The 27,284-nt window shown below is 63.4% G+C and overlaps 2 protein-coding genes and 1 long non-coding RNA gene across 5 annotated transcripts in view; 2 read left to right on the top strand and 1 right to left on the bottom strand.

The window, feature by feature from the left end:
- Nucleotides 1-215: 215 nt before the first annotated feature.
- On the top strand, nt 216-21,713 carry TRAF7 (TNF receptor associated factor 7). 3 transcript variants are annotated; one of them, XM_010387870.2, is made up of 22 exons: nt 222-351; nt 6,456-6,585; nt 8,377-8,495; nt 8,853-8,910; nt 11,085-11,176; nt 14,232-14,348; nt 14,877-14,969; nt 15,187-15,220; nt 15,811-15,994; nt 16,085-16,219; nt 16,782-16,999; nt 17,081-17,154; nt 17,387-17,435; nt 17,519-17,646; nt 17,852-17,934; nt 18,709-18,748; nt 18,906-19,022; nt 19,107-19,229; nt 19,441-19,560; nt 19,656-19,787; nt 19,872-19,991; nt 20,167-21,713. In XM_010387870.2, the coding sequence occupies exons 3-22, from the start codon at nt 8,415-8,417 to the stop codon at nt 20,179-20,181; spliced, it is 2,013 nt and encodes a 670-aa protein (XP_010386172.1). In that variant the 5' UTR covers nt 222-351; nt 6,456-6,585; nt 8,377-8,414; the 3' UTR covers nt 20,182-21,713. The 3 variants fall into 3 exon arrangements, with proteins under 3 accessions (XP_010386173.1, XP_010386171.1, XP_010386172.1); XM_010387871.2 differs by lacking the exon at nt 6,456-6,585 and having other exon boundaries at nt 216-351; nt 16,085-16,213; XM_010387869.2 differs by lacking the exon at nt 6,456-6,585 and having other exon boundaries at nt 216-351.
- CASKIN1 (CASK interacting protein 1) overlaps nt 20,763-27,284 on the bottom strand; it is a 19,356-nt gene continuing 12,834 nt past the window's right edge. Inside the window, exons 16-20 of the mRNA XM_030924884.1 lie at nt 27,151-27,252; nt 25,323-25,461; nt 23,175-25,181; nt 22,475-22,892; nt 20,763-22,229 (exon numbers count right to left, since the gene is read on the bottom strand). Coding sequence (XP_030780744.1) covers nt 22,133-22,229; nt 22,475-22,892; nt 23,175-25,181; nt 25,323-25,461; nt 27,151-27,252 — 2,763 coding nt within the window. The 3' untranslated portion in view covers nt 20,763-22,132. The remainder of the gene's footprint in view (nt 22,230-22,474; nt 22,893-23,174; nt 25,182-25,322; nt 25,462-27,150; nt 27,253-27,284) is intronic.
- Nucleotides 24,878-27,284, top strand: part of LOC115895219 — a 4,593-nt gene continuing 2,186 nt past the window's right edge. Inside the window, exons 1-2 of the long non-coding RNA XR_004055414.1 lie at nt 24,878-25,217; nt 25,351-25,455. This is a non-coding gene — a long non-coding RNA (uncharacterized LOC115895219). The remainder of the gene's footprint in view (nt 25,218-25,350; nt 25,456-27,284) is intronic.

Here is a 27,284-nt window from a genome sequence, read left to right as displayed (position 1 = left end):
GGAGGCGGTCTCTCGGACCCAGAACCGAAGCTCCTCCCTTATGCAGATTCCGTGAAGCCTAACGGTGAGTGACGGATGAGCAAAGCCAATCAGACATCAATCTGCAACATAGAGTGATTCTGAAGCCGCCAATCCCGCCCCGCGACCACGAGGCCGCCGGAAGTCGTAGTTTCGGAAATGCGGCGCGTGAGGCAGCCGCCCGGGCCCCGAGAGGTGGGGAACTACAAGTCCCGGCGGGCGCAGCGGCCGAGCGCTTCCGGCTCGCGCGTCCAGTCCCTTTCCCGGCCGGCGGCCGAGGGGGCATCATGAAGCGGGCTGGCAGTGCTGCCGCTCCTGGGCGGCCGCGGGCGGGTGAGTGTCCCCGCGGCGCGCCCGGCCCGGAGCTCGCGCCTCGGGGCTGCGCAGTGGGGCGGGATCGGGCGCGTCGAGGTCGAGGCGAGGCGAGGGGTCGGGCCGGGGTGGGGGGGGCGGGGCTGAGACGGTCGGGGTCGGGGTCCGGGTCGGGGTCGGGGTCCACGTCGCTGTCCGTCCGCCTGTCAGTTGTCCGTCGCTCGCTCCGTCGTGTTCTCGCGCGTTCTTTACTCATTCCTTTTTCCTGCATTCCCCAAGCCGCCCGGGTGCCAGGCACTGTTCTGGCCACCGGGAGACTGCGGAGAACACGGTCCCAGTTCTGTGCTCGGCGTCTGCTGCAGGGTTCCCCAACCTCCACACTATCGACCACGCGGTCCGGGTCGCTCTTTGATGCGAGGGGCTGCCCTGTATATTGTAGGATGTGGAGCAGCCTGCCTGGCTCCTGGCCGCTGACAGTAAACACCCCCTCTTCCTCAATTGCGATAACAATTGTCTCCTGCGGGACAACTCCCCCTTATTCCCGATCTAGACAGACAAGGTGGTGAGATTGACAGGAGATAGTCAAAATCATGGGGAGCGGCGGTATATTCTGTGAAAGAAAGAAAGAGGGTGCTGAAAAAGTGAGTACTGGTCGGGGGTGGGGGCGGCGCTACCGTTAGCCAAAGGCCTGATGGAGAAGCAGCCAGTCCCGGGACACGCAGGAGGAGCGTTCCAAGCAGAGGGAGCCCGATGTACAAAGGCCTGGGTTGAGAAGGGGCCTGACGCACCCCAGCAAGCCCTGGCAAGTGGAGAGGAGAAGTCTATGAGGCCGGACCAGGTTCACAGAGTGCATGGCGGGGGGTGGGGGCGGGGTTATTGTGCTTTCAAATAAGTTGGGGTTGAGGAAGCGCTGGAGAGGCGGGTCCGATCTAGGTCGGGTAAAGACCTTTCTAGCTGTGTGTGGACCACAGACTTCGGAGTTCACTGGGGAAGCAGGAGAGAGGGAGGCTAGGCCATCGTCTCCTAGTCCCCACTGGGGTCCAGCTGTCAAGATATGGTTGGTTGTCTTGAGCCAGGCCAGAGTGGTCAGCTGGGGCTGAGTCTGAAGTCCAGGAGAGGGGCCTGCTGGATCCCAACCTGCTCTTGGGGGTGGAGGGCTGCTTGCTTGCTCAGGAATTTCACGCCGCCCAGCCTGTCTGCCCACCTTTCTCACCACCCCTCCAACCCCTTCCTGGGCACACACAGGCCCCCTAGCCCTCGCCAAGTGAGAAGCCTCACTTTTCCTCATTCCTTCTCTTTGGACTTCTCCCTTCCTAGTCCCCTTTCCTGTGCCTCTCTGTTGGGAATATCCTGACTTCACTGCTCTGGGCATTCATAGTTCTCTGTGGAAGCCCCGGGCCCCATGTCCTGATGGGGAGCAGTGGTATGGGTAGCCTGGTCGAGGGAGGAGAGGGGCCAGGAGTCGGCAGCCCAACCTGATGCCCCAACCTGAGGGTCTCTAGTGAAGTGACTTCCACTGTAGCCCACTGGGGCCGAGTGTCACGATATTTCTGGAAGTGAATGGAAAAGTTCAGGGTCTTTGGCATCCACCAAAAAGTGCCTTTGGCAGATTGAGTGGCGATTGGTGGGGCTCCTGCCCCTCTGTCTGCCTGTGTCCCCCACCAGGTTCCTAGCTCCTCCTGGGTCAGATTCGCGTTCAGCCATCACATGTCCCCACCCTCCCGCATAGGGCCTGGCACCCCATGGTTGGTGTGACTCTCGGCCAGCTAGTTGGACAAGGAATGAGCAGTTTGGGGAAAGGAGGAAGATGCGGTTGAAGGGCCTCCTGGCCAGGAAGCATAGACAGCCTGGCTCTGGGATGCAGCCGCTCCCCGGCTTGGCATGGGACTGGCTCAGGCACTGCCAGGCCTCTGGATGTGTGGCAGCCGTGGACGAAGCAAAAGGAATGGGACTCTGGTCACCACGGCACAGCCTGGGCCGGCCTCTCCGCCTTCCTCAGTCTCCATGGTGTGCTCAGCAGAGGAGCTACTGTCTGGGGCGCCTTCACTCTTAACAGGTGCATCTTCTCTTGGCTCCTTCCAGACGAGGGTCCGGCTCTACTCCATTTTTCGAGAAACTGGAGGCCGAGAGGGCAGGTACATAGCTGTGAAGTGGCAGAAGTGGAATTTGAACCGAGCTCTGTCTGAGCCCAGTGCCCGTTGCTTTGACCATGGTGTCACAGCATCTCCTGGACCGACGCCCTGCGGGATCAGGGAGGGCGTGTGGGGAGGGCCAAGAACTGTTGGCTGTGTGTGTCTCGGTCCGGCCTTCTCGGTGGGTGGGCACCGAGGACTTCACCGGGCCCTCTGTGTGGCTCATGCGGGAGGAACCTGTGGAGAGGGACCCACCAAGCTCTTAGGCTTCTACAGATCCCCCGCTGTCCCCAGCCTTGCTCCCTGGAGGAGGAGGGTGCAGCCAGGTGGCGCAGGTGAAAGGGGAAAGCGAGCACTGGAGGCTGGGGCTGGTTATGTGCAGACCTGGACACCCTCACCCAGCTAGAGGAGGCCAGCTGCCTGGAAACTCGGGATGGAGGTGACCCAACCCCAGAAGCACCCAGGTGGGAAGTGGGGGGCAGCGACGCAGAGGGCCAGGACTGAGGGGCGTGGGACGGTGTGGGAAAGGAGGTGGCAGTGCGGTGGCATGCTGGCATGAGGGCGCTGGGTGGCTGAGTGGGTCGGACGGTCTTTGTCCTCACGTTCCTGTTGCCTCTTCGGGCCCAGATCTGGCCAGTGTTTGTGTCAGCTCCCTGCTGCTGCAGAGCAGAAGGAAGGAGAGAGCCCGGGAGACTGAGCCACACAGGAAGCAAATGAGAACACAGAGCAGGACTGGGAGACATGGGCTCGGGGGGGGTTAAGGGGGGCACGCACCGCTGCCCTTGGCTCTTGGGCAAAGCTCATGACCTGTTTCTGAGAGTCTGAGGCCTACTTGACTTGGGTGAGAGCCAGGAAGGCACTCCCCAGCCCGGGGCCGTGAAGCTAGGGTCTCTTCCTGTGCCCTAGGATACTCTCCCCACTCTGGATCCCAGCAGCCTCATCCTCCAGGAAGCCCTCTGGACTTCCCCTTGACTGGGCCAGGTCCCCACACAATAAACAGCCATGAGATATGGGAAAAAAGGACTGAGAGATGTCGCCAGCCCTCAAGGGGCCAGAGGGGCAGCAAAAGGAATCTTTACTGTGAAGTTGGGGTAAAACCTTGGTCAAGCTGGGGGGACCCCCTCCCTGGAGCAGAGGGAGCTGTGGACACTGGAGAGGCTTGGCCAGGGCAAGACAGGCTTGGAGGCTGAGTGGATGCAGTAGGAGCAGAGCTGGGGAGGAGTTCAGAGGCCTCTGCAGAGCTGGGGCTGTGGGTGTGGGGGGCAGGGACAGGCGAGGGGGGCGCGGTGCTAGGAGGGATGGGGGGCCAAGCCGGCCTCGGACCAGGGCCTGCTGGGGTTCTGAGGGGATCCTGAGGACCAAGGCAGGCAGAGGCCAGGGACACCCCAGGGGCCTTCGACGTCACACCCTGCCTATTTGGGATGGAAAAAACGTTCTAAGGGATGTCAGGGAACAGCAGCGGAAGTGCGTGTGGCTTTGCTATGGCAACCAGGCCTGTTTCTATAGAATTTAGCGGCCTGGGCTTGGGCCGGGGGGCTGAGGCAGGGGCTAGGCTGAGTCAGGCAGTCTGTGGGTGCCCTGGGCAGGCTCTGTGATGCCAGTGGCCATGCTCGGAGCTCTGGCCACAGTCCAGCCAGCCGGCCACACACAGCCCTGTGGCAGGCGGGGCGAAGGCTCCTGGAGCCATCCCAGGCTCCTCCCAGGGCAGTTGCAGGCCTCACAGGCACACCCACCCATGGCTCGCTCCACACATATTCTGTCTCTTCCTGTGCCCTAGGATACTCAGGGCAGGGGACCCCCATACCCCACCTGCCCTGGGTTGCTAGAGGAGCTGCTTTCAGGCTGGGCCTGGCCTCAGCAGGGAGTTGCATGTGGAAGCCCCCATCACCCCCACTCAGCAGGGCTCCCCTGGGCTGCTGCCAAGTGGGCGGGGACCCCTGACCCACACCCCCTCCAAGTGTGTCTGCAGGGAAAGGGGTGGGTGTCCGCATCCCACATGCCCCCAGGGCGATGCCCCAGCAGAGCCCTCTAAGCTCAGCTTGTGGGGGCTGGGGAGGGGCTCCTGAGGGGTTTGCTGAAGAGGGGCTGGGGCGGAGGCAAAGAAGGGCTGAGGAAGACTTCTGCTTCCTTATTGTTCAGTGGGTGCCCCCAGGGCCCCAGGAATCCCTGCTATGTGGATGTGGGGTGGACAAAGACCCTGGGCCTGAATCCCAGTTTCAGGTGAGGTCAGGGAGGGGCTGCCCTGTGTTGGCCCTGGGAGGAGGGGACAGTGGGTGTCCAATCCTACCCTTCTCCTCTGCACAGTGCCGACCCATGCACCTGGTCCCTGAAGGTCAGCACTGGCCTTCCCCAGGGTGGATACTGCGCTTCCTCAAGGACTTTTCTCTTTCAAAGATCGAATCCCCCTGGAACATCCAGCATGGGTAGTGCAGACGGGGCGGGCGGTGTGGACTCGGACGGGCGGTGCTCAGGTGGACGGTGTGGACGGGGCGGGCGGTACTCAGGTGGGCAGTGCGGTGGGGACATGGAAGGAGGGGCAGAGGGGCTGGTGGGGAAAGCCCTTCCTCAGCCCCTAGCTGCCCCTGTAGCTTCTCCCAGTTTGGGAAGAGGCTCCGATGCTATGGCGCACCCCCCACTTCCCCAGCGCTGGGAACTGGGGGTGGAGAGACCTGAGCACTGGAGGGGAGTTCTCAGTCTGGCTGACAGTTTCCTGCTCGGCCAGCCCCAGCCTTGATGAGTGTGGGGTGGGAAAAAGGCACCCTCCCTCTGGGGGACAGGGCACGCCCCTAGGACAGCCTCCCAGCCACGGGGGTGCCAAGCTATTGCACGTCCCAGCTGTGGCCCGAGGGGTCCTCTCCCTACTGGGGAAACTGTTATTGCAAAACCCAGCCCCGGGACTGGGCTGAAGGGAGGCCTTGGGCATCTTGCTCAATTCCGAGGTGCAGGGGTTGGATCCTGCCTTAGGGCGGGACACAAACGTTCCCTGGCCTCCAGCCCTGGGGTCCCTCCCACCTCCGTGTCCCTGGCTGGGGCTGAACACTGAACCCAAGTGAAATGGGAAGCAGCGTCGTCGTGCAGAGCATCCCCCTCCCTCCACCCCTCCGCCCTCCCTCCCCCACCCTTCCCTCCCTCCACCCCTCCACCCCTTCCTTCCCCCTCCCCCCTCCCTCCACCCCCTCCACCCCTCCCTCCACCCATCCCTCCACCCTCTGTCCCTCCCTCCCTCCCTCCCCCCCACCCCCTCCCTCCCTCTGCCCCCTCCCTCCCTCTGCCCCCTCCCTCCCTCTGTCCCACTCCGCTGGCTCTTGGTGGGGTCTTGTGCACCCCACAGATCCTGTGGTAGTGTCCCCATGGTCTGGCTGCTGTTGGCCAGCTGGGACTTTGTGGCTGATTTGCACGTCGCCCTGTGTGCCTTTCTGTTGACCTCGCTTCAGAGTGAGGGGGAAGCCAGACACCTGCTCTTCCAGACAGAGCAACAGGCACCGCAGCCAGCCCGACCCATCCTGGGGCAGTGCCTGCTGGGGTCCCAGCCACCTGAGCCCCGGGCAGGCATCACTGGCAGGGCTCACAGCTGACCCTGGGGTCCTGGAAGCTTGCAGTGCAGGGAGCCGATGGGTTTGTAAAATGCAAGTCAGTGTCTCCTAGCGGCTGCCCAGTGATCCCCTCCCTGCTCGCGTGGGGCAGGAGCCAACCTGGGGCTCCCAAAAGGGCTGAACCTCCCGAGCCGAATCGTGGAGCCCTGCGGTTCAGGCTGTCGGGGCCTTACCCCAGTTGGGACATCTTCACCCCAAGCATGATGGCAAAAGGCAAGCCCTGGCCAGCTCTCCCTGACCTTCCTGCCAGGAGCTGCTGGAGATGGGATAGGCATGTGCCAGGGCAGAACAGCATTCTAGACACACCACAACCACACCTCTGTCCCAGGGCTGACTCCTCTGAGCCTGGCTGCAGGTGTGTGGCACTGCCCACACTCAGGAGCCCCTGCCTCTTCCACAGGAGAAGTCCCCTGAGAGCCCAGTCTGGGACACACAGGGCCGAGCCACTCGAGTCGCAGTGGGACCTGGGGGAGGCCGAGGGAGGCTTTGGCCAGGCCCCATCTCCCAACACCATGGGATGCACAGAACAGGTGGGTCTAGGTGGCTCGCGGCACTGCCAACTGCAGGGGCTAAGATGTCGGGTTGAGGCCCAAGTCCTGAAGGCTGAGTGGCTCCAGGGTGGGTGGCCTTACAGGTGGTGTTGGAAGGGACAGGTGGGCCTGGGCAGCCTAGAGAAGGGGAGAGGAGACAGCAGGGGTGGTAGACAGTCTGGGAGCCCAAGTGCAGGGAACCAAGGGCTTGAGAGCCAGCCCCTCCCTGCAGACCTGTAGGCCGGGCTGGGGGGCCCCAGGCCAGACTGCGTCCATGGTGGTGGGTGAGATGAGTGACATCTTGAAGGCGCATGCAGGGCAGGCATTGCCAGAGGGGCCCAGTCAGGAAGGACTGATGGAGGAGGTGCTGGAGCCAGCTGGACTCAGTGATGCCCCCTGAGCCGTGCTCCCGCTGGGTGGGGGGCAGAGACCAGCTCTGCCACTTTCTTGGCCTGGGACTGGGGCTCTCCTGCTCTTTTCAGGTCCCTGGGGCCTTGGTCTGCAGCCTGGCTTCCGCAGGGTGAGAGCAGGGCCGCAGGGGTGGGCTCCCTGCTGCTGCGCCGCCTCCAGAGCAAGCTTGTTCTGAAGGCTCCTGCCTTGGGAGCTGAGCCATGGTGTGTCCTCACGGGGTGCCGTGCACGGGCCTCGAGGTAGACAGTGTGGGTGGGCCCAGGACGGGAGTCCTGGGGGTGTGGCTTTCCTCCTCACAGGGACCTCAGCTTCAAGCCGGGATCAGTGGCGGCTCTATCCACAGCCAGCAGGAGACAGGGCTGTCTCAGCCGCTCTCTGCTGGGCTCCTGGCTTCCAGGCTGCCCGGGTCCTGAAAGTGGGACCTGCTCGGGAGGATGGGTGCCTGCTGACAGAGCCTGGTGCTCCACAGCGGGAGGGTGGGCGTCATCCGGTATGGACAGCCCCTTCCCTGGGCTCTGTCCTGGGTGTGACCTGTTGGCTGGGTCTCCTTTTCCCTCTAATGTCTACCTTCCCCTGCAGCTGTCCCTGGGTCTGACGAGCACTCCCAGCACCCACGGAGCAGCCACGTCTCCCCCAGGCCCATCAGCCCCTGTCTTCTGGGGAGGGTGATTCCTGTGTGCCTTCTCCCTGCCCCCCTCCCCCACCAGCCCCTGAGTCCCTGTGGCGCGGTGGGGAGTGTGTGTGACCTGCGCAGGTTCCAGGGGCGGATTCGTCTCTCTCCTGCAGCTTTTTCCGTGCAGCGCGGTTTGTGCGGAGTTGGGCTCCGGTGACTTCCCCTGCAGGTTCTTTCTCTGGGGTGTGGCTGGTGTCTCCCCCTCTGCAGCCTGCTGCTGGCTGGGTCCTGACCGCACCTGCCACGGCAGGAAACACATTTGTTATGCCTTGGCTGGTCCCTGTGTGACTGGATCCCGCCACATGTGCCACACCCTGGGCCTACCCACCAAGGCCCAGCCTTGGCGCCAGGGACATTCAGCCTGGAGGTGACTGGCTGTGACTCAGGACTCGGAGGAGTAGAGAGAGCCGGGCAGGGGTCCCTCCACCTTGAGGAAGACCTGGGTGGGCTCTTCAGGAGCTTAGAAGAGCTAAGTCTTAAGGGCCGGTGATGCAGAGCCGCCTGCCCGCCTGGGCCTCTGCATGCCTGGGATTGGTGTGAAGGGCCTTTGCCTCATAGAGGCCTGCCTGAACCGGTGCTGGTGGTGGAAGGCGGCTGCGGCGGCCCCATGGTGGTCCAGAGCAGGTCTGCATACTTGCAGCGGCCCGGCTGGCTCAAAGGGGCCTGGGCTCCATCTCTCAAGCCCCTCATTTGTGCTCCACCCACAGGAGATGCTGCCCAAGGACCCTAGATGCCTCTCTAGAGCATGAGCTCGGGCAAGACTGCTCGGTACAACCGCTTCTCTGGAGGGCCCAGCAACCTTCCCACCCCAGACGTCACCACCGGGGTAAGGGCGTGCCCCAAGGGTAAGGGTCTGCCCCTCTGCATGCCCAACATCCCCAGGACCCCCCAGCATGCCCCAGGGACCTGGTGCTTCCTGCAGAGCTCCCAGCGCAGTCCCCTCCCAAGCTTGGGTCTCGGGGGAGCTGGTGTGTGTGTGTTAGGCGTGTGAGTGCTGCGTGGCCTGGCCCAGTCGTGTGTGTTAGCCGTGTGAGTGCTGCGTGGCCTGGTCTGCTCATGTGTTAGGCGTGTGAGTGCTGCGTGGCCTGGCCCAGTCGCGTGTTAGGTGTGTGAGTGGGCTCCACATGTGCGTGTCCTCCTTGTGTCCGGGAATGAGCCCAGGTTTCCTGCATCCTCCCTCTAGACCAGAATGGAAACGACCTTTGGACCCGCCTTTTCGGCCGTCACCACCATCACAAAAGGTGAGCCCTTAAGCCGAGGCCAGCCCAGGCTGGGAATAACTGGGGCACCCCCACACCCACCCTGCTAAGGACTGAAGGGCACTTCCTGGTGAGCCGGTGTTGCGTGCCAGTGCTGGGTGTGGGCAGCCTCACATCCCAGCCTCTGTCCTCACAGCCTCTCAGCCTTGAGCCTCCCTGCTGGACAGGAGTCGGGTGTCCTGTTCCTTGCGCCTTGGTGACTGTGCTGTGCCCTCTCTCCCTACCCTCTTCATCCCCTCTCAGGAGGCTGCCCTGACATCTCCAGCCCCACCACACAGCCCTGTCCCTTGTCACAGTGACCCCCACCTTGTCCCCAGTCTCAGGCTTCTGGCCAGTCTCTGAAAGGTCCTGTGTGCCCGGAGGTCCTCTCTGGAGTTTGGGCCTGGGGCTTCAGTACCAGTGCTGCGGTTGTAAAATATTAATAGGAAAAGACAGAGAGAGTGGAAGAGGTCCATACGTCTGGTTTGTTTGTTTTTTTGAGATGAGTGTCACTCTGTCACCCAGGTTGGAGTACAGTGGTGCAATCTCGGCTCACTGCAACCTGCACCTCCTGGGATAAGTCCTCCTACCTCAGCCTCCCAGGAAGTTGGGACCACAGGCACCACCACACCTGGCTAATTTTTTTTTTTATGTTTGGTAGAGATGAGGTCTCACCATGTTGCCCAGGATGGTCTCAAATTCCTGGGCTCAAGTGATCCTCCTGCCTCGGCCTCCCAAAGTGCTGGAATTACACGCGTGAGCCACCATGCCAAACCCAATAAATCTTCACCTGCACATGACCACTGGGCGGGGTCCGTGACGGAAACCTGAAGTTTCCTTGCTGCTTCTCAGCCCTAAACCCTAAGAACCAGAGTGCTGCGCGTTGAACTCAAGCACCGTGCTCAGGGAGACCGTGAGGAAGTGGCGGCACCTTCTTCCCGACGTGCAGGGCCAGGGACCCTCGTTCGGGGCGGGGGCTCTGGAACGACTTTGTTCTCTCTCCTTGCTGGCACTCTGCCCTTTGTAGAAGCACACCAGCTGCTAGTTAGTTTTTTAACTGCTCTGATAAACCTGGCCACGGGGTCACAGGGCCGCCAAGGACACCTGCTCACAGCAGCGCCTCTTTGCTGCCGGTGACCCCCTCAGGGGCTCTCCAGGGGCCCTCTTTTGTTTTTTTTTCTTGGATGGTTCTTTTGGAGGAAAAAAAAAAATGTCATCCCTAATCCAACCCCCACAAAAAATGGTGGGTGCCTTTTCATCTACCCTTAGAAGCCCCATGGCCCCTGTCACACGGCAGAAGGTGCCCAGGATGGGGCAGGGCACGGCTGCTGTGCCTGGCCCCTCGGCAGCAGGGATGGGCAGAGCCAGGCAGGGTGCCCCCAGGTGCCTCACCTGGCCCCTCATGACAGATGGGGAAACCGAGGCTTAGTCACACGGCAGCCTGTTGAGGCCTCGATTTTGAGCCCAGCACTGTTTGTGACATCCGAGCCTGGCTGGTCCTGAGTCCGGGAGGTGGCTCTCTCTGGCTCCCACGTGGACTGACCGGCCCTTCCCAGGGCAGCCCTGCCCTCTGGCCCTGGCCACGCTGGGATGACGTGCGGGCAGGAGGAGGGAGGGCACTTCAGCTCCTGCCTCAGAGGAGGCCACCAAGGCTGGGGCCACTTCCTAGTCCTCGCTGTGCCGGGGACACCCGGATGCGGTCCTGGCCCTTCTGTATCCCAGCCCCACACCTCGGCCTCAGCTTCCCCCTCTGTGAGTGGAGGCTGTCAGGGAACTCACCTGGCAGAGGCACCTCAAGAGGCACATAAAACGGCATCCCCAGCCACTGCCAGGCGGCCTTCAGAGTGACGGCTCCGTGTTGGCCATGGGCCTCAGCTGGCTCAGGCTGGGGTGCTGGGGAGCTTGTAGAGGCCCTGAAAGAAGACCCTGCCTGGGGTAGGCAGGGCTGGGGCTGGGGCTGCTGGACTCAGCACTCGGACTGTCCAGATGTAGACCGAGCCCAGTGTCCACGCTCCTGGCACTGCTTTGACCTTGAGAGGGAACCCAAGCTTTCCCGGCACCATCCCTGCACACTTTTCTGCCTGCCTGGCACTGGGGAGGGCTGTGAGCACGGGCCCCACCTCCCTCGCATCTGCTGAGGGAGCTCCCACTCAGGCACCAGCCCTCTTGCCTTGCAGCCGATGGGACCAGCACCTACAAGCAGCACTGCAGGACACCCTCCTCCTCCAGCACTCTTGCCTACTCCCCGCGGGACGAGGAGGACAGCATGGTAGGTCCCCACCCCGCAGGAGCCCATGTGAGCCTCAGCCTCCCCCTACCCTCCCTCCTGGGGGACCCGGTCCCGGAAGGAGCTGACAGTGAGCTGGTGAGGCACAGGACAGGAACAGCACCTGTGGATACCCTGAGGCCTCAGCATGCATGGCAGGTGTGTGAGAAAGGAGGCTCCTGTGGCTGGACTGTGGGTGGCAGGGGGCAGCCAGTGAGGGCAGTGGGGCCTGATGGCATGGCACCTGCAGGCCAGAATGAGGCATATTTGGCTCTATCTTAAGGGAGGTGGAAGCCACAGAAGGTTCGATCAGGATAACACAATAAAACATATGCTTTGAAAGGTTGCGTTTCCCATCCTGGCTAACACGGTGAAACCCCGTCTCTACTAAAAAATACAAAAAAACTAGCCGGGCGAGGTGGCGGGCGCCTGTAGTCCGTCCCAGCTACTCGGGAGGCTGAGGCAGGAGAATGGCGTAAACCCGGGAGGTGGAGCTTGCAGTGAGCCGAGATCCGGCCACCACACTCCAGCTTGGGCGACAGAGCGAGACTCCATCTCAAAAAAAAAAAAGAAAAAAAAAAGAAAGGTTGCGTTGCTGCTGGGTAGGGAATGAGCGGGGTTGCTGGGTCCAGGCAGGGTTTGAGGAAGGGTCCTGATGAGAGGAGGGAGAGGAAAGGTGTGTGGACCTAAGCTGTGGGGACACCAGAGGGAATGGGGTGGGGGCTGCAGAACCTGCGCCAAGTGCTGGGGGAGCCAGATAATTCCCTGTTGCTGGCTGTGTTGGGGGACAGAAAGGTTCAGGTCAGTCGGGGGCTGGCTGCTGGTACCTGAGCCCTGTGGCCAGGGTCTCAGTGGTCATTCCCTGCCATCCTGGTCAATGGCACTCATTGGTGGGCTCTGGGCCTACCCAGGGAACAGAGGCCAACTCTGCCCTGGGCATGAAGGACCAGCCTAGCAGGGGGTGGGGGCGTGTGGGGCCTCCCTGGCAGCTGCCTCTCTCCAGTGCCTTAGACACCAGGTGTGGTGGCCCTGCTGGCCCTCTTGGGACCGAGGCCTTTTCCTTTTTCCTTTCTTTTTATTTTTTTTGAGACGGACTTTCACTCTTATTGTCCAGGCGGGAGTGCAGTGGTATAATCTCGGCTCACTGCAACCTCCGCCTCCCAGGTTTAAGTGACTCTCTGGCCTCAGCCTCCCGAGTAGCTGGGGTTACAGGCATACACCACCACTGCCGCTAATTTTGAATTTTTAGTAGAGACAGGGTTTCTCCATGTTGGTCAGGCTGGTCTCAAACTCCCAACCTCAGGTGATTCGCCCCCCTCGGCCTCCCAAAGTGCTGGGATTACAGGCGTGAGCCACTGCCCCCAGCTTTCTTTTTTCATTTCTAACAGTAAGAAGAAAAGATTTCTTTTGTTTCATTTGTTTGTTTGTATGTTTGTTTGTTGAGATGAAATCTCGTTTTGTCACCCATGCTAGAGTGCACTGGTGCAGTCTCAGCTCAACTGCAACCTCTCCCTCCTGGGTTCAAGCCATTCTCCTACCTCAGTCTCCTGAGTAGCTGGGATTATACATCCGTGCTACCATGCCCAGCTAATTTTTGTATTTTTAGGAGAGATGGTTTTTCACCACGTTGGCCAGGCTGGTCTCAAACTCCTGGCCTCAAGTGATTTGCCCACTTTGGACTCCCAAAGTGCTGGGATTACAGGCGTTAGCCACCTTTCTCGGCCAGAAAAGAAGTTTTTAATTAATTGAACAAACACACCCGTGTGCCGGGTGCTAGGCCGAGGACGAGTTGGGTATGTCTGGGCCCCTGCCTGCTTCAGTTTCCACAACCCGAAGGCCACGCATCCACCGTGCTTGTGGTTCCCATAATCACCTGCTATCCCCATGGGTCACCATGGCTTTAAAGAGGGGTGGGTATCTTCTCTCTTTGCCCTTAGGCCCACACAGGGAGTCCCCCTCCTGCCCTTTCCCCTGCCCCCCAGGCCTGGCCGCCGTTAGCCCCCACGCCCAGGAGGGTGGGAGACTCTGGGATAGCAGTGGGCAGGCCGGGGAAAGTGGGTCCCGTGCCAGCTACTGCTCTGCTCTCACCTCTGGGGCTCTCCCTGCTGCCATGGGGCCTTATGACTCACTTCCTCTGACTCCCTGCTGCTCTCCACGTGCTGTTTCCATGCAGATGGGCCCTTGGGACCTGAAGGGAGGTGGGCACACGGGACACAATGCCCCCTCTGCTGGCCTTGGGACTGGCTCTGTCCCTGTGCTCTGTGGGTTTCATACCCAGGGCTGCCGGCAAAGGGGCCAGAGGCTCAGCAGAGCAGCAGCAGGACCCCAGGTGGCCGTCCGCTGGGGCTGGGCCCCTCTGCAGTCAGAGCTCCGGGAGAGGAACCTTGGGCAGCGTGGCTCTCGGAAACTTCTGGAGATTTCCAGGCTAGAGGGGAAGAAGGGACAGTGTTTGCCCCTCCCCCAGACTCCCTTGTCGGTAGCTCAGGCAGAGGCAGGCACCTGTGTCCCTCACTCCTGCCTGGGGAAGCTCAGCTGAGGTTCTGTGGGGGCCTGGCCCTGCCTTCCCTCTGAGCCTCCCAGCTGGGCCTGGTGTACCCCACCAGCAAGGCCAGACAAGCAGCCAGACCCGGGGGGCACCTGGAACCCAGCGCCGCTCCCTGCCAGCCTTCCTGGCCCTTCCATCCTGCGGTCACGGCCTCAGCTGCCCGGGATTGGCTGGTAGAGGTGCCCCCTCACAGCCCACATTCCCTCACGGGAAGCAGGAAGCCGCCGGGGTATGTGGAATTGAATAGCAGGAAGTCTCTCCATTGACACAAAGAGAGGTGGCAGGCGTGAGCGGGCAGCCCAGCACCCCGGCCCAGGCGGGCAAGCGGGGACCTGGGCTGCATCAGCTCCCCACACCCACCCACGGCCCCTGTGGACGAGGAGAGTGCCCGCAGTGACCGGGGTGGCCCCAGGGGTGCTGCTACCTTCCTGTTTCCGCCGGGCTGGTTCCTGTCCTCCCCAAGGCTCTGACCCCGTGCGGAACCCCCTGACAGGCGCCTCTCTCTCCGCGCAGCCCCCCATCAGCACTCCCCGCCGCTCTGACTCTGCCATCTCCGTCCGCTCCCTGCACTCGGAGTCCAGCATGTCCCTGCGCTCCACGTTCTCACTGCCTGAGGAGGAGGAGGAGCCGGTAGGTGTGGGAGACTCAGCGCAGAGCGGCTTCCAGGGCTGTCACTGCAGCGGTAGCACGGAGGCACCGTCCCCTCCGCCATGCCAGCCCAGCTCACAGGGAGGGCGGCTGGAGCCTGACAGGAACCGCAGTGCTTGGTCCGTGGTGGGGACTCGAGGGGCCAGGCTGAGTCCCCTGGGCATGTGCCCCACTCCCCTTTCTCAGGGCTGCCCGGGAACTGGCAGTGGGAAGCATGGGGCTCCGGCGGGGCCCTTTCCAGTCTCACCCCAGGAAGGAGGCAGGCGAGGGCGGCCAATACTGGGTAGCTGGACTCATCCTCCTGGGCTGGGCCCTGCCTCTGGGGCCACAGACCTCGCTCTCCCTCTTGGGCCCCGATCAAGCCCCCCAGCTCTAAGCAGGCCTCTCTCAGGACGTGCCCCCCGTCCTCAGAGGATAGCCAGGCCTGGAGCGAGAGTACCTGGGTGCCTGAGTGGTGGTGGGGCTGAGGGTGGCCTCCCGCCATTGCCTGCCTTTCACGCTTGGTTCCAGGAGCCACTGGTGTTTGCAGAGCAGCCCTCGGTGAAGCTGTGCTGTCAGCTCTGCTGCAGTGTCTTCAAAGACCCCGTGATCACCACGTGTGGGGTGAGTCGGCCCCCCTTCCCAGACCCCATGCTGCTGGAGGCCCCCACAAGACCCCAGGCCTCTCAGGGGCTGGGGCTGCTGGTCCCTGGCCTCGGTCGAGGCCTGGTCTGGCTGCACTGGGATTGGGGTGCAGTGAGGCCTGTGGCTGCCATGGCCGTGGACTTGGGAAAAAGAGGACCCTGTGGCTGCCCTCAAGGTCTGCCCTTTGCCTCCACAGCACACGTTCTGTAGAAGATGTGCCTTGAAGTCAGGTAGGCTTGTGCCCCAGCCGAGGCCTGGCACTGACCGTGCCCCTGGCTGCCGAGCTGAGACGGGCAGTTCTCCCTTGTCCCCCGCACAGCGACCGGGCCTGTTTGGCCTCTGCTGGGGGTGGGATGGGGCTGCAGCAGTCCTTGGGATGCTCAGGCTGAGGCTCAGGCCCTCCATGAACAGAGTGGGGACACCCCAAATTCTAGTGTGTCCAGACTCAGAGACCCCACAGCAGGTGTGGGCCGAGGCTCCCCAGGTCAGGGTGGGTACCCTCTGGGGAGGCCTTTTTCACTGGTGAGGCTGTCGTCCTCCCACATGGCGCCCACTCCTGCCTGCCTGTCCACACTCTGCCCTCTGCCCTCTTGGCCCCACCCCACACTTTTCCGGGCACAACTGAGAGTATCACAGGTGACACTTCCTCACCACCTGCTGCTCCTTCTTGGTGGCCCACCTGTGCCCCCGTTCCCATGCTGCATGCCTCAAGAGGGGCAGATGGACAGGAGATCTGACCCCCGTTAGAGGCTCATGCCCACCCCGGTGAGGGAGCATGTTCCAGGCAAGCCGTCGGGGTAAGTACGCCCTCCTCCCCCAGAAAAGTGTCCTGTGGACAATGTCAAACTGACCGTGGTGGTGAACAACATCGCGGTGGCCGAGCAGATCGGGGAGCTCTTCATCCACTGCCGGCACGGCTGCCGGGCAGCAGGCGGCGGGAAGCCCCCCATCTTTGAGGTGGACCCCCGAGGGTGCCCCTTCACCATCAAGCTCAGTGCCCGGAAGTAAGTGCCCCTCCCTGGGCACCTTTGCCTCCCTGGGGGCTGCCTCTCAGGGCTTTGGCTCAGGCCTCCCCACATCCCACCCTGGCACAGGGACCACGAGGGCAGCTGTGACTACAGGCCTGTGCGGTGCCCCAACAACCCCAGCTGCCCCCCACTGCTCAAGATGAACCTGGAGGCCCACCTCAAGGAGTGTGAGCACATCAAATGTCCCCACTCCAAGTACGGGTGAGTGGGGGGCGGGCGGGGGCGGACGCAGTCCCTCCACAGACTTCACTAAGAACCGCCTGCTTGCTGGTCCCGGGGAGGTGGGTCGGAGCTGGGACCACACCGGGGTCTTGTAATCCTCTCTGAGGCCCAGGAGCCCAGCAGAGGCCCAAGGCCCTGGAAACACAGAGGAGGAGCCAAGGGCGTCCGGGAAGGTGGGCATGGACGCTCCCGCAGCCCGCCAGGCATGGGCGGAGTTGAACAAATGCTGGGCTTGAGAGCTCTGGAGAGGGAGGTGGGGGTGGGAGGAGAGGCAGGAGCCCAGTTCTTCAGGGCAGGGAGGCTGCCGAGGGGTGTGGTTTTATCCTCAGGGAGGGAGGAACCCTTAAAGAGCTCTGCAGGGGTGACGTGATGGGACCTCACTTGTGAAGCTGCCCGGGGTAGCTGGGTGGGGAGGAGGGGCAGCTGGACCTGGGGTGCAGTGGCCACAGGGCTGGAGCATTCGAGGGGGATTCTTGAGGATAGGGAGCCACCAGCAGGGACCCACCAGACAGGCAGGTGGGCAGCTGTCCTGTCCCCGTAGGTGCACGTTCATCGGGAACCAGGACACTTACGAGACCCACCTGGAGACTTGCCGCTTTGAGGGCCTGAAGGAGTTTCTGCAGCAGACTGACGACCGCTTCCACGAGATGCACGTGGCGCTGGCGCAGAAGGACCAGGAGATCGCCTTCCTGCGCTCCATGCTGGGCAAGCTCTCAGAGAAGATCGACCAGCTAGAGAAGAGCCTGGAGCTCAAGTTTGGTGAGGGTGGGCACTGGGGCAGGTGGGGGCCTGGCCACTGCTCCGGGCACCAGTGACACCCCCTCTCCTCCTGCTCCTCAGACGTCCTGGATGAAAACCAGAGTAAGCTTAGCGAGGACCTCATGGAGTTCCGGCGGGACGCATCCATGTTAAATGTGAGTGGGTGGGGCTGCAGGGGCTGGGTTGTGAGACCCAGGGAGGCTGGTGGCCCTGGCAGGGAGGCCTCCCCTGGCCTTGGCTCCACTAGTCAAGATCAGGGGTCTGTGTGTGGCAGGGGCTTCTGTCGCCCCTGCTCACCCCTGGCCCAGGGCAGCAGGGGCAGAGAAGCTGCACTGGCCCTACAGCAGCCCTGCCCACCTGCCCTCTGCCCTGCCCTTGGCCCTTCAGGACGAGCTGTCCCACATCAACGCGCGGCTGAACATGGGCATCCTGGGCTGTGAGTATGGGCCCGCCGCGGCTCCCACCTGCCCTCCCCCTGGACCCCTACGGGGCCCTCACTCACTGCTCCCATCTCTGCAGCCTACGACCCTCAGCAGATCTTCAAATGCAAAGGGACCTTTGTGGGCCACCAGGGCCCTGTGTGGTGTCTCTGCGTCTACTCCATGGGTGACCTGCTCTTCAGCGGCTCCTCTGACAAGACCATCAAGGTAGGCGGAGTCCTACCTCAGTCTCTGCAGCCTGGATGGGTTGGGCACTACTGCATGCCTGGCACTGCCAGCCTGCCTATGGGTGGGACCTTCTCATGGGCGGGGCTTTCTCCCATGGGCGGGGCTCCCTTACTCATTCCTGTCATGCTGCCCCTTGGCACTGGGCTGACCTTGCTGGGACCCACTGTGGCCCTGGTCTCTGCAGGTGTGGGATACATGTACCACCTACAAGTGCCAGAAGACACTGGAGGGCCATGATGGCATCGTGCTGGCTCTCTGCATCCAGGGGTGAGTCCAGGCACGTGTGTGACCAGTCACTCCCAGGTCAGGAGATGTGGTGCTGCTACTCCGTGGGCCGTGAGCCATGAGCTCGAGTCTGTGTAGCTATGTGTGTGCCCCACCTGTAGGCGCCCTCCACCCGGAGCAGCACTAGCTCCCTGGGCAGCAGTGTGTGGGCCCTCGTGTGGCCTGCACCATCTCCGAAGTTGTGTGTTCCCAACAACTGGCGTAGCCAGCCTCCCAGCAGAACCTTGTCCTGGCCCCGGTGCTCCTCGTGCAACCAGAAGATGGGGGGGCCTTAGGGAGTGAAGGCAGGAGCTCAGCTCTCCTCAGCCTGCAGTCAGAGCCCAGGGCATAGGGACCACGGAGCAACTACCTTGGCCACCTTCTTGCCTCCAGGTGGCCTACCTGCCTCCTGTCTCCTGTCATGAGGCTTTGTGGGAGCGAGCGAGGAAGCGTGTGCATGAGGGATGCTCGCTTTCAGGAGGCGGCAGCTTGACTGCCAGCAGCCGGCCCTGGGATTGACTCAGTGCTAACGGGCGGGTAATTACCTCCCGGCTCGCTGTCAAATGCTTTCCAGGCAGGCATCAGGCTGGTTCACCCCTTCCAAGGTTCCCGTGTGGAGACTGGAATATAGGCTGGAGCTTAGGGACACAGCAGTGGCCTTGGCCCTGGGCCACGCTGCTGGTTCCTGATGGTTGGCATGGACCTTGGGCCCTGCCAGGGCGGTGTCAGCAGGGACACAGCTTCTCCCACCTTGACACATTGTCTCTGCTTCCCCAGGTGCAAACTCTACAGTGGCTCTGCAGACTGCACCATCATTGTGAGTGGGGCCTACAGGCGGGTGGGCAGGAGGCAGCCCAGGCCTGCCTCAGTATGTAGGTGCCCTAGGGACGTGTTTCTCCCCATCTGGGCTCCGGACTCCAGACTCCAGGTGACAGGGCTTGGTGCCCTGAGGCTTCCGGTCCTTCCCCAATCAGGTGTGGGACATCCAGAACCTGCAGAAGGTGAACACCATCCGGGCCCACGACAACCCGGTGTGCACGCTGGTCTCCTCACACAACATGCTCTTCAGCGGCTCCCTGAAGGCCATCAAGGTATGGGTGGAGGGTGTGCCTGCGTGTGTGAGTCACTGAGCTGTCCCTTGCCCGCCCAGCCCACAATTGTAGTCATCCCTGCAGGTCTGGGACATCGTGGGCACTGAGCTGAAGTTGAAGAAGGAGCTCACAGGCCTCAACCACTGGGTGCGGGCCCTGGTGGCTGCCCAGAGCTACCTGTACAGCGGCTCCTACCAGACAATCAAGGTGCACCTGGGCACACTTGGTGGCCACAGGGCCTTGTCCCCTACCAGCACTTCCCAGACCAGCACCCGGGGCTCCATCTGCCCTGTTCCTACCTTCGCACATGCCCTGGCTGGGTGGGTGGGCTGCCCAGTGGTGCTGAAGCCCTGGGGGTGCAGGGGCCCTGGGGGTGAAGCACCTGGCCTGGGACCAAGTGGCCCACGATTACTTATAGATCTGGGACATCCGAACCCTCGACTGCATCCATGTCCTGCAGACGTCTGGCGGCAGCGTCTACTCCATTGCTGTGACAAATCACCACATTGTCTGTGGCACCTACGAGAACCTCATCCACGTAAGGCCAGGGCGTCTGGGTGTAGGGCCAGACTGTGGCCCCATCTCCCCTGCCTTGCTCAGTGTCTTTGACCTGCCTGTGCCCACCCCTCCCAGGTGTGGGACATTGAGTCCAAGGAGCAGGTGCGGACCCTCACAGGCCATGTGGGCACTGTGTATGCCCTGGCAGTCATCTCGACACCAGACCAGACCAAAGTCTTCAGTGCATCCTACGACCGGTCCCTCAGGGTGCGTGCGGGCCCAGGGGTGGCAGGAGGCTCAGAGGGCGGGCAGCTGAGCTCTAGTGGGCCCTCACGTCCCATGTGCCCCCAGGTCTGGAGTATGGACAACATGATCTGCACGCAGACCCTGCTGCGTCACCAGGGCAGCGTCACCGCGCTGGCCGTGTCCCGGGGCCGACTCTTCTCAGGGGCTGTGGATAGCACTGTGAAGGTCAGTGCCCATGGCTCGGGCCATTCAAAGGGGCTGCATGGGATGGAGCGGGGGTGGGAATGAGGAGCTGGCAGCCCCAGCATGAGGTGGTGGAGGGGAGGTATGTGTGACAGGTGTGGCTGGGGCAGGGCGGCCGGCCACAGGACACCTTGGTGAAGCAGCCCTTTCTCTGCAGGTTTGGACTTGCTAACAGGATCCAGGCCAGGCCGTGGCTTCCCCTGGACCAGCCCTGGACCTGTCTGAACCAGGCTGGTCACATGGGGTGGTCTCGGGGTTTCTGCCTGCCCTGTGGGCACAGGTGGACAGGCTTTGGCAGCCGGGCAGTGCCCTCCCTGCCCCATGCTCGGCGAGCCTCCCTCGGCACTGTCCTCGCCACCCAGCCCCTCTCTCTGGGTGCCAGGTACGACGTTTGCCCTGGCCCACCCTCCATCCCCACCCTAGATGGAGCGAGGGCCTTTTTACTCACCTTTTCTACTGTTTTTAGACTGTATGTAGATTTGGTTACTTCTTGGTGGAAATAAACACTCCACAGACTGTGGCTGTGAGTGGGGACAGCTCCTCGGGACAAGGGGGCTGTGTGTGGCCTTGAGGTTGGTGTGCATAGGCACTGGCTGCTGTGAGTGGGGGGGCATGGGGCGGTTTCCTCTGGTGGACCCCAGGACTTCAGCCCACTCTGGGGCCTCCCTGCTAGGAGGCAACTTGTCACACCCGAGTTGCTGGCCTTCGGACCCATCTCCCCCAACACGTGCCCCCAAAAAGTGAGCCAGGCACTTCTGTTTCCTGCTGTTTATTGACAGCCAACGGCAGCGCCTTGCCCAAACCTCCCCTCCCTGCCTGCTGGAGCCCAGCCTGGGCCGCCCACTGAGGAGAGGCCTGGGGGGACAGCTGGGCACGTCCACTTACAGGGAAACACGGGGTGAGACAGCAGGAAGGGGCCCTGCACGCACGGACGCCACCTCCACCAGCTGCCTCCGCCCGCCCCACACCACAATCGCTGGTTTTCGGCATTTAAAAAAATTTTTTTTTTTTAAGAAACGTCAAAGTTGTGCCCAACACTGTGGATCAGCAAACACGATAGAGACCAGTCAGTACTTCTTGGAGGGAGCAGGGACAGAGAGAGGAAAAGGGAGGGTGAGAATGACCACACGACACAGCCTTGGACCATGAGCAGAAGCGTCCGTGGGAACTCCGGCGGGGTGGACGGGCTGCCTGCACAGGCCCTGGAGGAGGCCAGGCACGTCCTCAGAGGAGCTGCAAGCCCGTGGCCTGGCCTGCTACGTGCCGTGCTTCCACGTGGCCGCCACACTGACACACCCACATTCACCACACCCACCCGCGCCCCGATACAGCCACGCCAGGAGGAGGACATGGCCGCCAAGAGCAAGGCACAACCTCGAGTTCTTGGGGCGCAGAGAACTTAGGAGAGAAGCGCGGAGGAGCCCCCGCCAGAGCACCCGCCCCCGGGCCCCAGCCTTCCACCTGTGCTAGCGGCCTGGGGCCTCCACTCTGGCCGGAGGGAGGAAGGACCGCCGGCAGACAGCCTGGTCCTCTTAACAGCTTTTGTCCGGAGCTAGATTCGTGTCCTTTCAGTTGGTAAATGGTTTTCTATAGAATCAATAATATTTCTTTCTTTAAATATATATTTGTTAGTTATACCTTTTTGTTTCTCTGGGGAAATCCGCCTCAGCTCATTCCCAATAAATTAATACTCTTGATAGCTTATATTCTGAGGGTGCGATGGGGCGGGGGGCCCTGACCCTGGTCCCCTGTCCCTTGTGCTGCGCCTGAGCGGCTGACCGGGCGTCCCGATGGGCAGTTCTGTGCTGGGCCCGGGCCTGTGCGCTGCCCCATCCCTGGTCCCGTGGCGCCCTCCCCTTCCGCACAGGCAGGAGGCCCAGCAGGTATTGCACGGGGAGCAGCAAGTGGGGAGGACGCGCGGGCGTGGGGTCTGCCCAGAGCCCTTGGAGCCCCCGGCCAGGCGGTCCCCGGTGGGCGCCCCAGCCCGACCCCAAGGGCCGGAGTTGTGCTTGTGCGGGGTCCTGCCCGGCCGCTCGCGCCGCGCCCAGACGCGCCCATCCTGAGGTATAGGTCAGTGTGCGGGGAGGGCCCGGGCGGCGCAGGCGGGCCCGGCGAGGCGGCGCTCACTCCAGCATGGCGTCCAGCTGGTCGGCCAGGTCGTCGAACATGCTGCCGATGTCGTCCAGGATGCTGCCCGTGCTCTTTTCCGCCGCCGAGTCGCTGCGGGGCGCGGGGCGCGGGGCGTGAGCGGGCGGGGTGGGCCTGGCCACGCCCACCTCGGTCAGGACACGCCCACAGCCCGCATCTCCGTCGGGGTCCGCCTACCGCACGATGACCTCGACCGAGCCCGTTGACGCCGCCCTGTCCCTGCTGAGCCCCGCTCACGCCACGCCCACCTCTACCAAGCCCCGCCCATCTCTGCTGAGCCCCCGCCCTCCGCCCGCCAGGCCCCGCCCCGCACCTACCGCGGGCCCTGCGCGTCCTCCTGCCGGATTTTCTCCTCCACCGCCTGCAGCGCCGCAGCCAAGCAGGCGCTCGTCTCCTCCAGCTTCTGCCGGGCGCTGTCCCCGGGCGAGGCGCCTTCGGTCGGGGCGGGGGGCGCGGCGGCGGCGGCAGCAGCGGCGGCGCGCGGGGGCTTGGCGGGCACGTGCAGCGCGGGCGCGCCGGGGGACGGGGGCTTGACAGGGCTGGCGCCCAGCGAGGGCGGCGTACCGGGCGGCTTGGCGAGGGTGGCGGGCGGCTGGCGCGCGGGCGAAGGTGCGGGCGAAGGGCCGGCGCTGCCTGAAGGCAGCCCCGCGGCCGCCTTGACGGGCTTGGGCGCCGTGGGCGGCGGCGGCGGCTTGGGAGACACGGGCGGCGGCGTGCCGTGGGCGCGCTTCACCTCTGCGGGAAGGACCACGCTGGCACCAAGTGGACACGAACCCCGCCGCCGGGCCCCCTGCCCCGGCCTCCCGCGGCCTCCTCGTGCCGCTGCCGCCTCAGCGGACCAGGAAGGACCCTGCTCACCTTGTCCTGGATGGATGAGAGGGTCTGGGGACACGTTCCCACCCCACCTGGGCTTCCATCAAACCCAAGAAAAGGAAAACCCCTCAGACCACCGAGTAGAGAGGTGGAACAGAGTCCTGTCGCCCCCTCACCCCACCCTGGCTGGCCCCATGCGCCTACCTGGGCTGCCAGGGCCTGGCAGCGGCACCTTCTTGGAGGTGGGTGTGGGCGAGCCTTGGATCTTGGGCATGGGCTGCGTCAGGACTGGCTTGGGAGAGACAGGCGGCTTGGTCGGCTTCCGGGCTTCGCCCTCTGGCGGGGGTAGTGGGGGTAGGTGCGTCAGGTCAGTGGGCGGGGGCTCGGCAGGTGGGGGCGGTGGGGGCAGCTCCGGAGGCCCAGCCTGCTCCGAGGCCGGTCGGCGGCGCACGGTGCCAGTGCCATTCTGGTAGACAGACAGTGGTGGTGGTGGCTCAGGCCCGGCCTCCCGCTCCTTGGCCTTGGGCCGGCGCTTCACCGTGTCAGACTCCGTCAGGATGAACTTGACGTTCTCCTGCTGGTTCTGCTTGGCCCGGATGCGCCTCTTGAGTGTGGCGCTGGCCTCCACCCTAGCTAAGGGAGGGCCCTCAACACCTGCCTCGCCCTTGGAGGGACCCCGAGGCCGCTGCCGGCCAGTGCCATCCTCCACAAAGAGCCCTGGGTCTGCCGACTCCCCAGGCCCCCGGCGGGCAGTGGCCAGAAGTCCAGTGACTGGCCCGCTGAGCGTGCGGCGCCGGCTCACCACCTCCCCACCAGGCCCAATGGCCTCTTTGTGTTTCACTGAGGCCAGCACGGTGGCCACGCGGCCCGGCTCTGGGCTGGCAGGGCGGGGAGTGGGGTGGCCCTCGGGAGGCCTGCGGGCAGCCCGGCCCCCACCCCCAATGGAGGACAGCTCCAGCATGGCCGCAATGCTCTTCACACTGCCAGCACTGCCCGTGTCCACGCTGCTGGCCAGGTCACTGGCCCGCCGGCACTGTGCCCGGACCCCCAGCAGGCCATCTTCAGGCTCGGCGTCCGGCACCGGCTCATCCACCAGGTTGGCACTGGCCAGGGCTGAGCTGGAGCGCTTGGGCGGGGGCGGCGGGGGCCCCTTCTTTCGAGGCCGCACAGCAAAGGACTGGCTGCGGTTGACGTTCTTGTCGGCACCTGCGGGCGCCCTCACTGAGTGGCTGCGGCCCACGCGCCGCTGGACCGTGGCATAGGGACCTGCAGCAGTAGGCACCAGCAGCTCATCCCGCTCCGGCTCGCTGTCGGACGCTGCATAGCGATTCAGGCTGTGGGCTCGCTTCTTGGGCCGCCCTGGCTCTGCGTCAGCCTCGGGGGGCAGGCACAGTGTGGGCACAGCGGTCGGCACAGGTGGGGGCGCAGGCCCCGGGGCAGCTGGCCCCACCTCGCCCTCCACAGGCTGGGGCAGCACATAGGCAAAGCCGCGGTGCGTGGGTGACTGAGGCAGGGAGCGGGGTGACATGGGGCGCTCTGTTGGCGGCAGCAGCTGCGGGGTAGGCTTCACCTTGGCCGTAGCTGGGGCTGGACCATGAGGTCCCCCAAGGGCCTGGGGAGAGCCTGGTCGGGTTTTGGTGGGAGTCTGGGGGGGCGTGAAGTGGCTGGTGCCTGGTGGGAGGACCTGCCGTGGCTTGCCAGGCACAGGGGGCACGCTGGCCCTCTTGACGCTGTGACCGTGGCGGCCTGGCCGGGCCTCCTTGGGCGGGGTGCCGGGAGCTGGGCCTTCATCCAGCAGGTACTCCTGGCTTCGAGACATGGGGCTGCTGGGCCCAGGGGGCCCGTCGCCCAGCAGCTCCTGTGAGCTGCTCATGTGCCGTGCCCGACCACTCAGGCTGGACTCCTGCCGTGTGGTGGCCCTCGGGGTGGGTGGCAGATGGCTGGAGGGCTTCTCAGCGGTGGTCCCCACCTCAGCTGGGCCAGTCATGGCAGCCTGCAGCTCATCACTGAGCTCGCTGTCCTGGAAGGTGGTCATTTTAGGGGACTGGCAGTTGGCCGGTGTGGGCTCAGGCGGGGGCGGAGACTCAATGGCCATCACCTCAAGTGACTGGGGCGCCTTCCGGCGCAGGGGGCCCCCCTCATACTTGGCATATTCAGCCTTCTGCAGCTCTGCCAGCTTCCTCACAGCCAGCATCAGCTTCTTCTGGTGTCCTGAGTGGGGCGCAGGGGGCAGGTCAGGTGGACCAGGTAGCAGAGGGCAGGGGCTGGGCTAGGGGTAGGGCTGGGGGCTGGGGGCTGGGGGCTGGGGGCTGGGGGCTGGGGATGGGGCTGAGCCTGGGGCTGGGGCCTCACCCAGCTTGGTGATGCCGATCTCCTGCAGGTCCTCCCAGGTGATGTCGGTGATGAAATCGATGTTCTCGTAGCCATTGTCCACCAACACCTTGTAGTACTGGGCCAGGCCGATCATGGACAGCCACACGGCCAGGTTAGCCTACAGAGCAGAGACACAGAGGGGCCACCTGGGCTGGCTGCCCGCACCCTGCCCATCTACCTGGAGCTGGAGGAGGAGGGGGCACGGGGCCAGCAGGGCACAGACAATGACAAACGGATAGGCCAAGGTGTTGGCACCAGAAATGTAGGCAGAGCCTCGGCTCAGGCACCGGACACCGCATGCCACACATAGAGCACACGCGAACACACACGGCTGACCACGTCCGTAGGACGCCCTTGTCGCGGGGGGCAGAAGAAGGCACTTTCCCACCCGGCCAGGCAGCCACAAGTACAGCACCATGGGGAGACACAAACACCCCAGAGTTGTGGACACAGACACATGGGTCCACACCTGGTACAGGAACACGCATATGACTTGCACGCTGCGCTCCCAGCCATGCACAGGTACCAGCACCCCGTCCCATGTCACACTCTGACCTCTCACCCACACCAGACACAGGGCCACACACATACCACACAGCCACAACACACACACGTGCCAACACCCACATCGGTCTGCACCGAGAAACACCCAATCATTCCCTGAGCGGCATCCAGGCGTCCACACTCCCAGCTGGAATTCACTCATACACCTGCTCTTGGCATACTCAGCCACCCCCAGGTGGGCGGCAAGGCCCATGGGACCCGGACCTGACCCCCAGGAGGACCCCAGAGCCACCAATTGAGTGGGGCAAGGCAGGGTGAGTGCAGACCCACACGCCAGGTGGCCCTCGACATCCACCAATCGCCTCTCCCATTGGGAGCCCAGAACTCAGTGTGAGACCCAGAGAGTCCACTTGGGTTGGGCTAGGCCTGGGCCCATCTTCTTCAGGCCCAGAACCATCCCACTGCACAGGCACCTCCCTTTTTGTTTTGTGTTTTGAGACAGAGTCTCGCTCTGTTGCCTAGGCTGTAGTGCAGTGGCACGATCCTGGCTCACTGCAAGCTCCACCTCCTGGGTTTACGCCATTCTCCTGCCTCAGCCTCCCGAGTAGCTAGGACTACAGGCGCCCGCCACCACGCATGGCCAAATTTTGGTATTTTTAGTAGAGACGGGGTTTCACCATGTTAGCCAGGATGGTCACGATCTCTTGACCTCGTGATCCACCCTCCTCGGCCTCCCAAAGTGCTGGGATTACAGGCTTGACCACGGCACCTCCCTGTTAATGACCACTGGCCATGGCATGTGCAGGTATCGCCAAAAATGGGGTGTCAGCTATTGGTGAGGGCCACACATGCGGTAGAGCGCGTATGCACGCACGAAGTTGGTGGGCACCTGCAGGGTATTGCATGCACGCCTGCTGTGCAGGGGCTGGCACGTGCCTGGGTGTGTGTAAGCATAGCCCCTGCAGTCTGCATGTGAGTGGCAGTGCTTGGAGGCCTGGTGGCTGGGGTTCTCTGTGGGGCAGCTTGCATGTGCAGGGAGTACTGGTGAGAGCGTGGACGTGGGAAGGAGACTCTCCTGGCTTCAGGCTCCCTCGGCTCCGATGGCCCCTGGACAGCATCACCTCGCCTCTGCCCCAGTGACAGAATAGGGGCTGAATGGGAGGCTCCCTGCTAGCAGGACATCCTTCACTCTCCTCTCCCTCAAGACCCTGAGGGTAGGTGGGGGCTGTGGCCAGGGAGGCAGGCTCTCTGTCTGTCTGTCTGCCTGTCCTGGGCCCAGCCCCTGGGGTGCAGGTGGCCTTACGGGTTTGTGCTCAGGCAGCCAGTCGGGGATGCTTAGGCCGCTGATCTCTGCCGCAATCTTCTTCCGGTGGCCCGGCTTGGTGACACCAATGGCCGTGAGGTCCTAGGCAGAGGGGAGGCTTGTCAGCTGGGGGC

Source organism: Rhinopithecus roxellana, chromosome 20 (assembly GCF_007565055.1).
Source record: "Rhinopithecus roxellana isolate Shanxi Qingling chromosome 20, ASM756505v1, whole genome shotgun sequence".
In the NCBI taxonomy this organism is placed as follows: domain Eukaryota; kingdom Metazoa; phylum Chordata; class Mammalia; order Primates; family Cercopithecidae; genus Rhinopithecus; species Rhinopithecus roxellana.
This window is presented reverse-complemented; position numbering and strand designations above follow the sequence as displayed.

Bases quoted from the DNA above. Each gene is read 5' to 3' on its own strand.
- TRAF7 (XM_010387869.2), top strand. From the start codon at position 8,415: ATGAGCTCGGGCAAGACTGCTCGGTACAACCGCTTCTCTGGAGGGCCC. The intron at 8,496-8,852 runs GTAAGGGCGTGC...TCCTCCCTCTAG, and splicing joins CCCCAGACGTCACCACCGGG to ACCAGAATGGAAACGACCTT. The intron at 17,935-18,708 runs GTGAGTCCAGGC...CTGCTTCCCCAG, and splicing joins CTGGCTCTCTGCATCCAGGG to GTGCAAACTCTACAGTGGCT.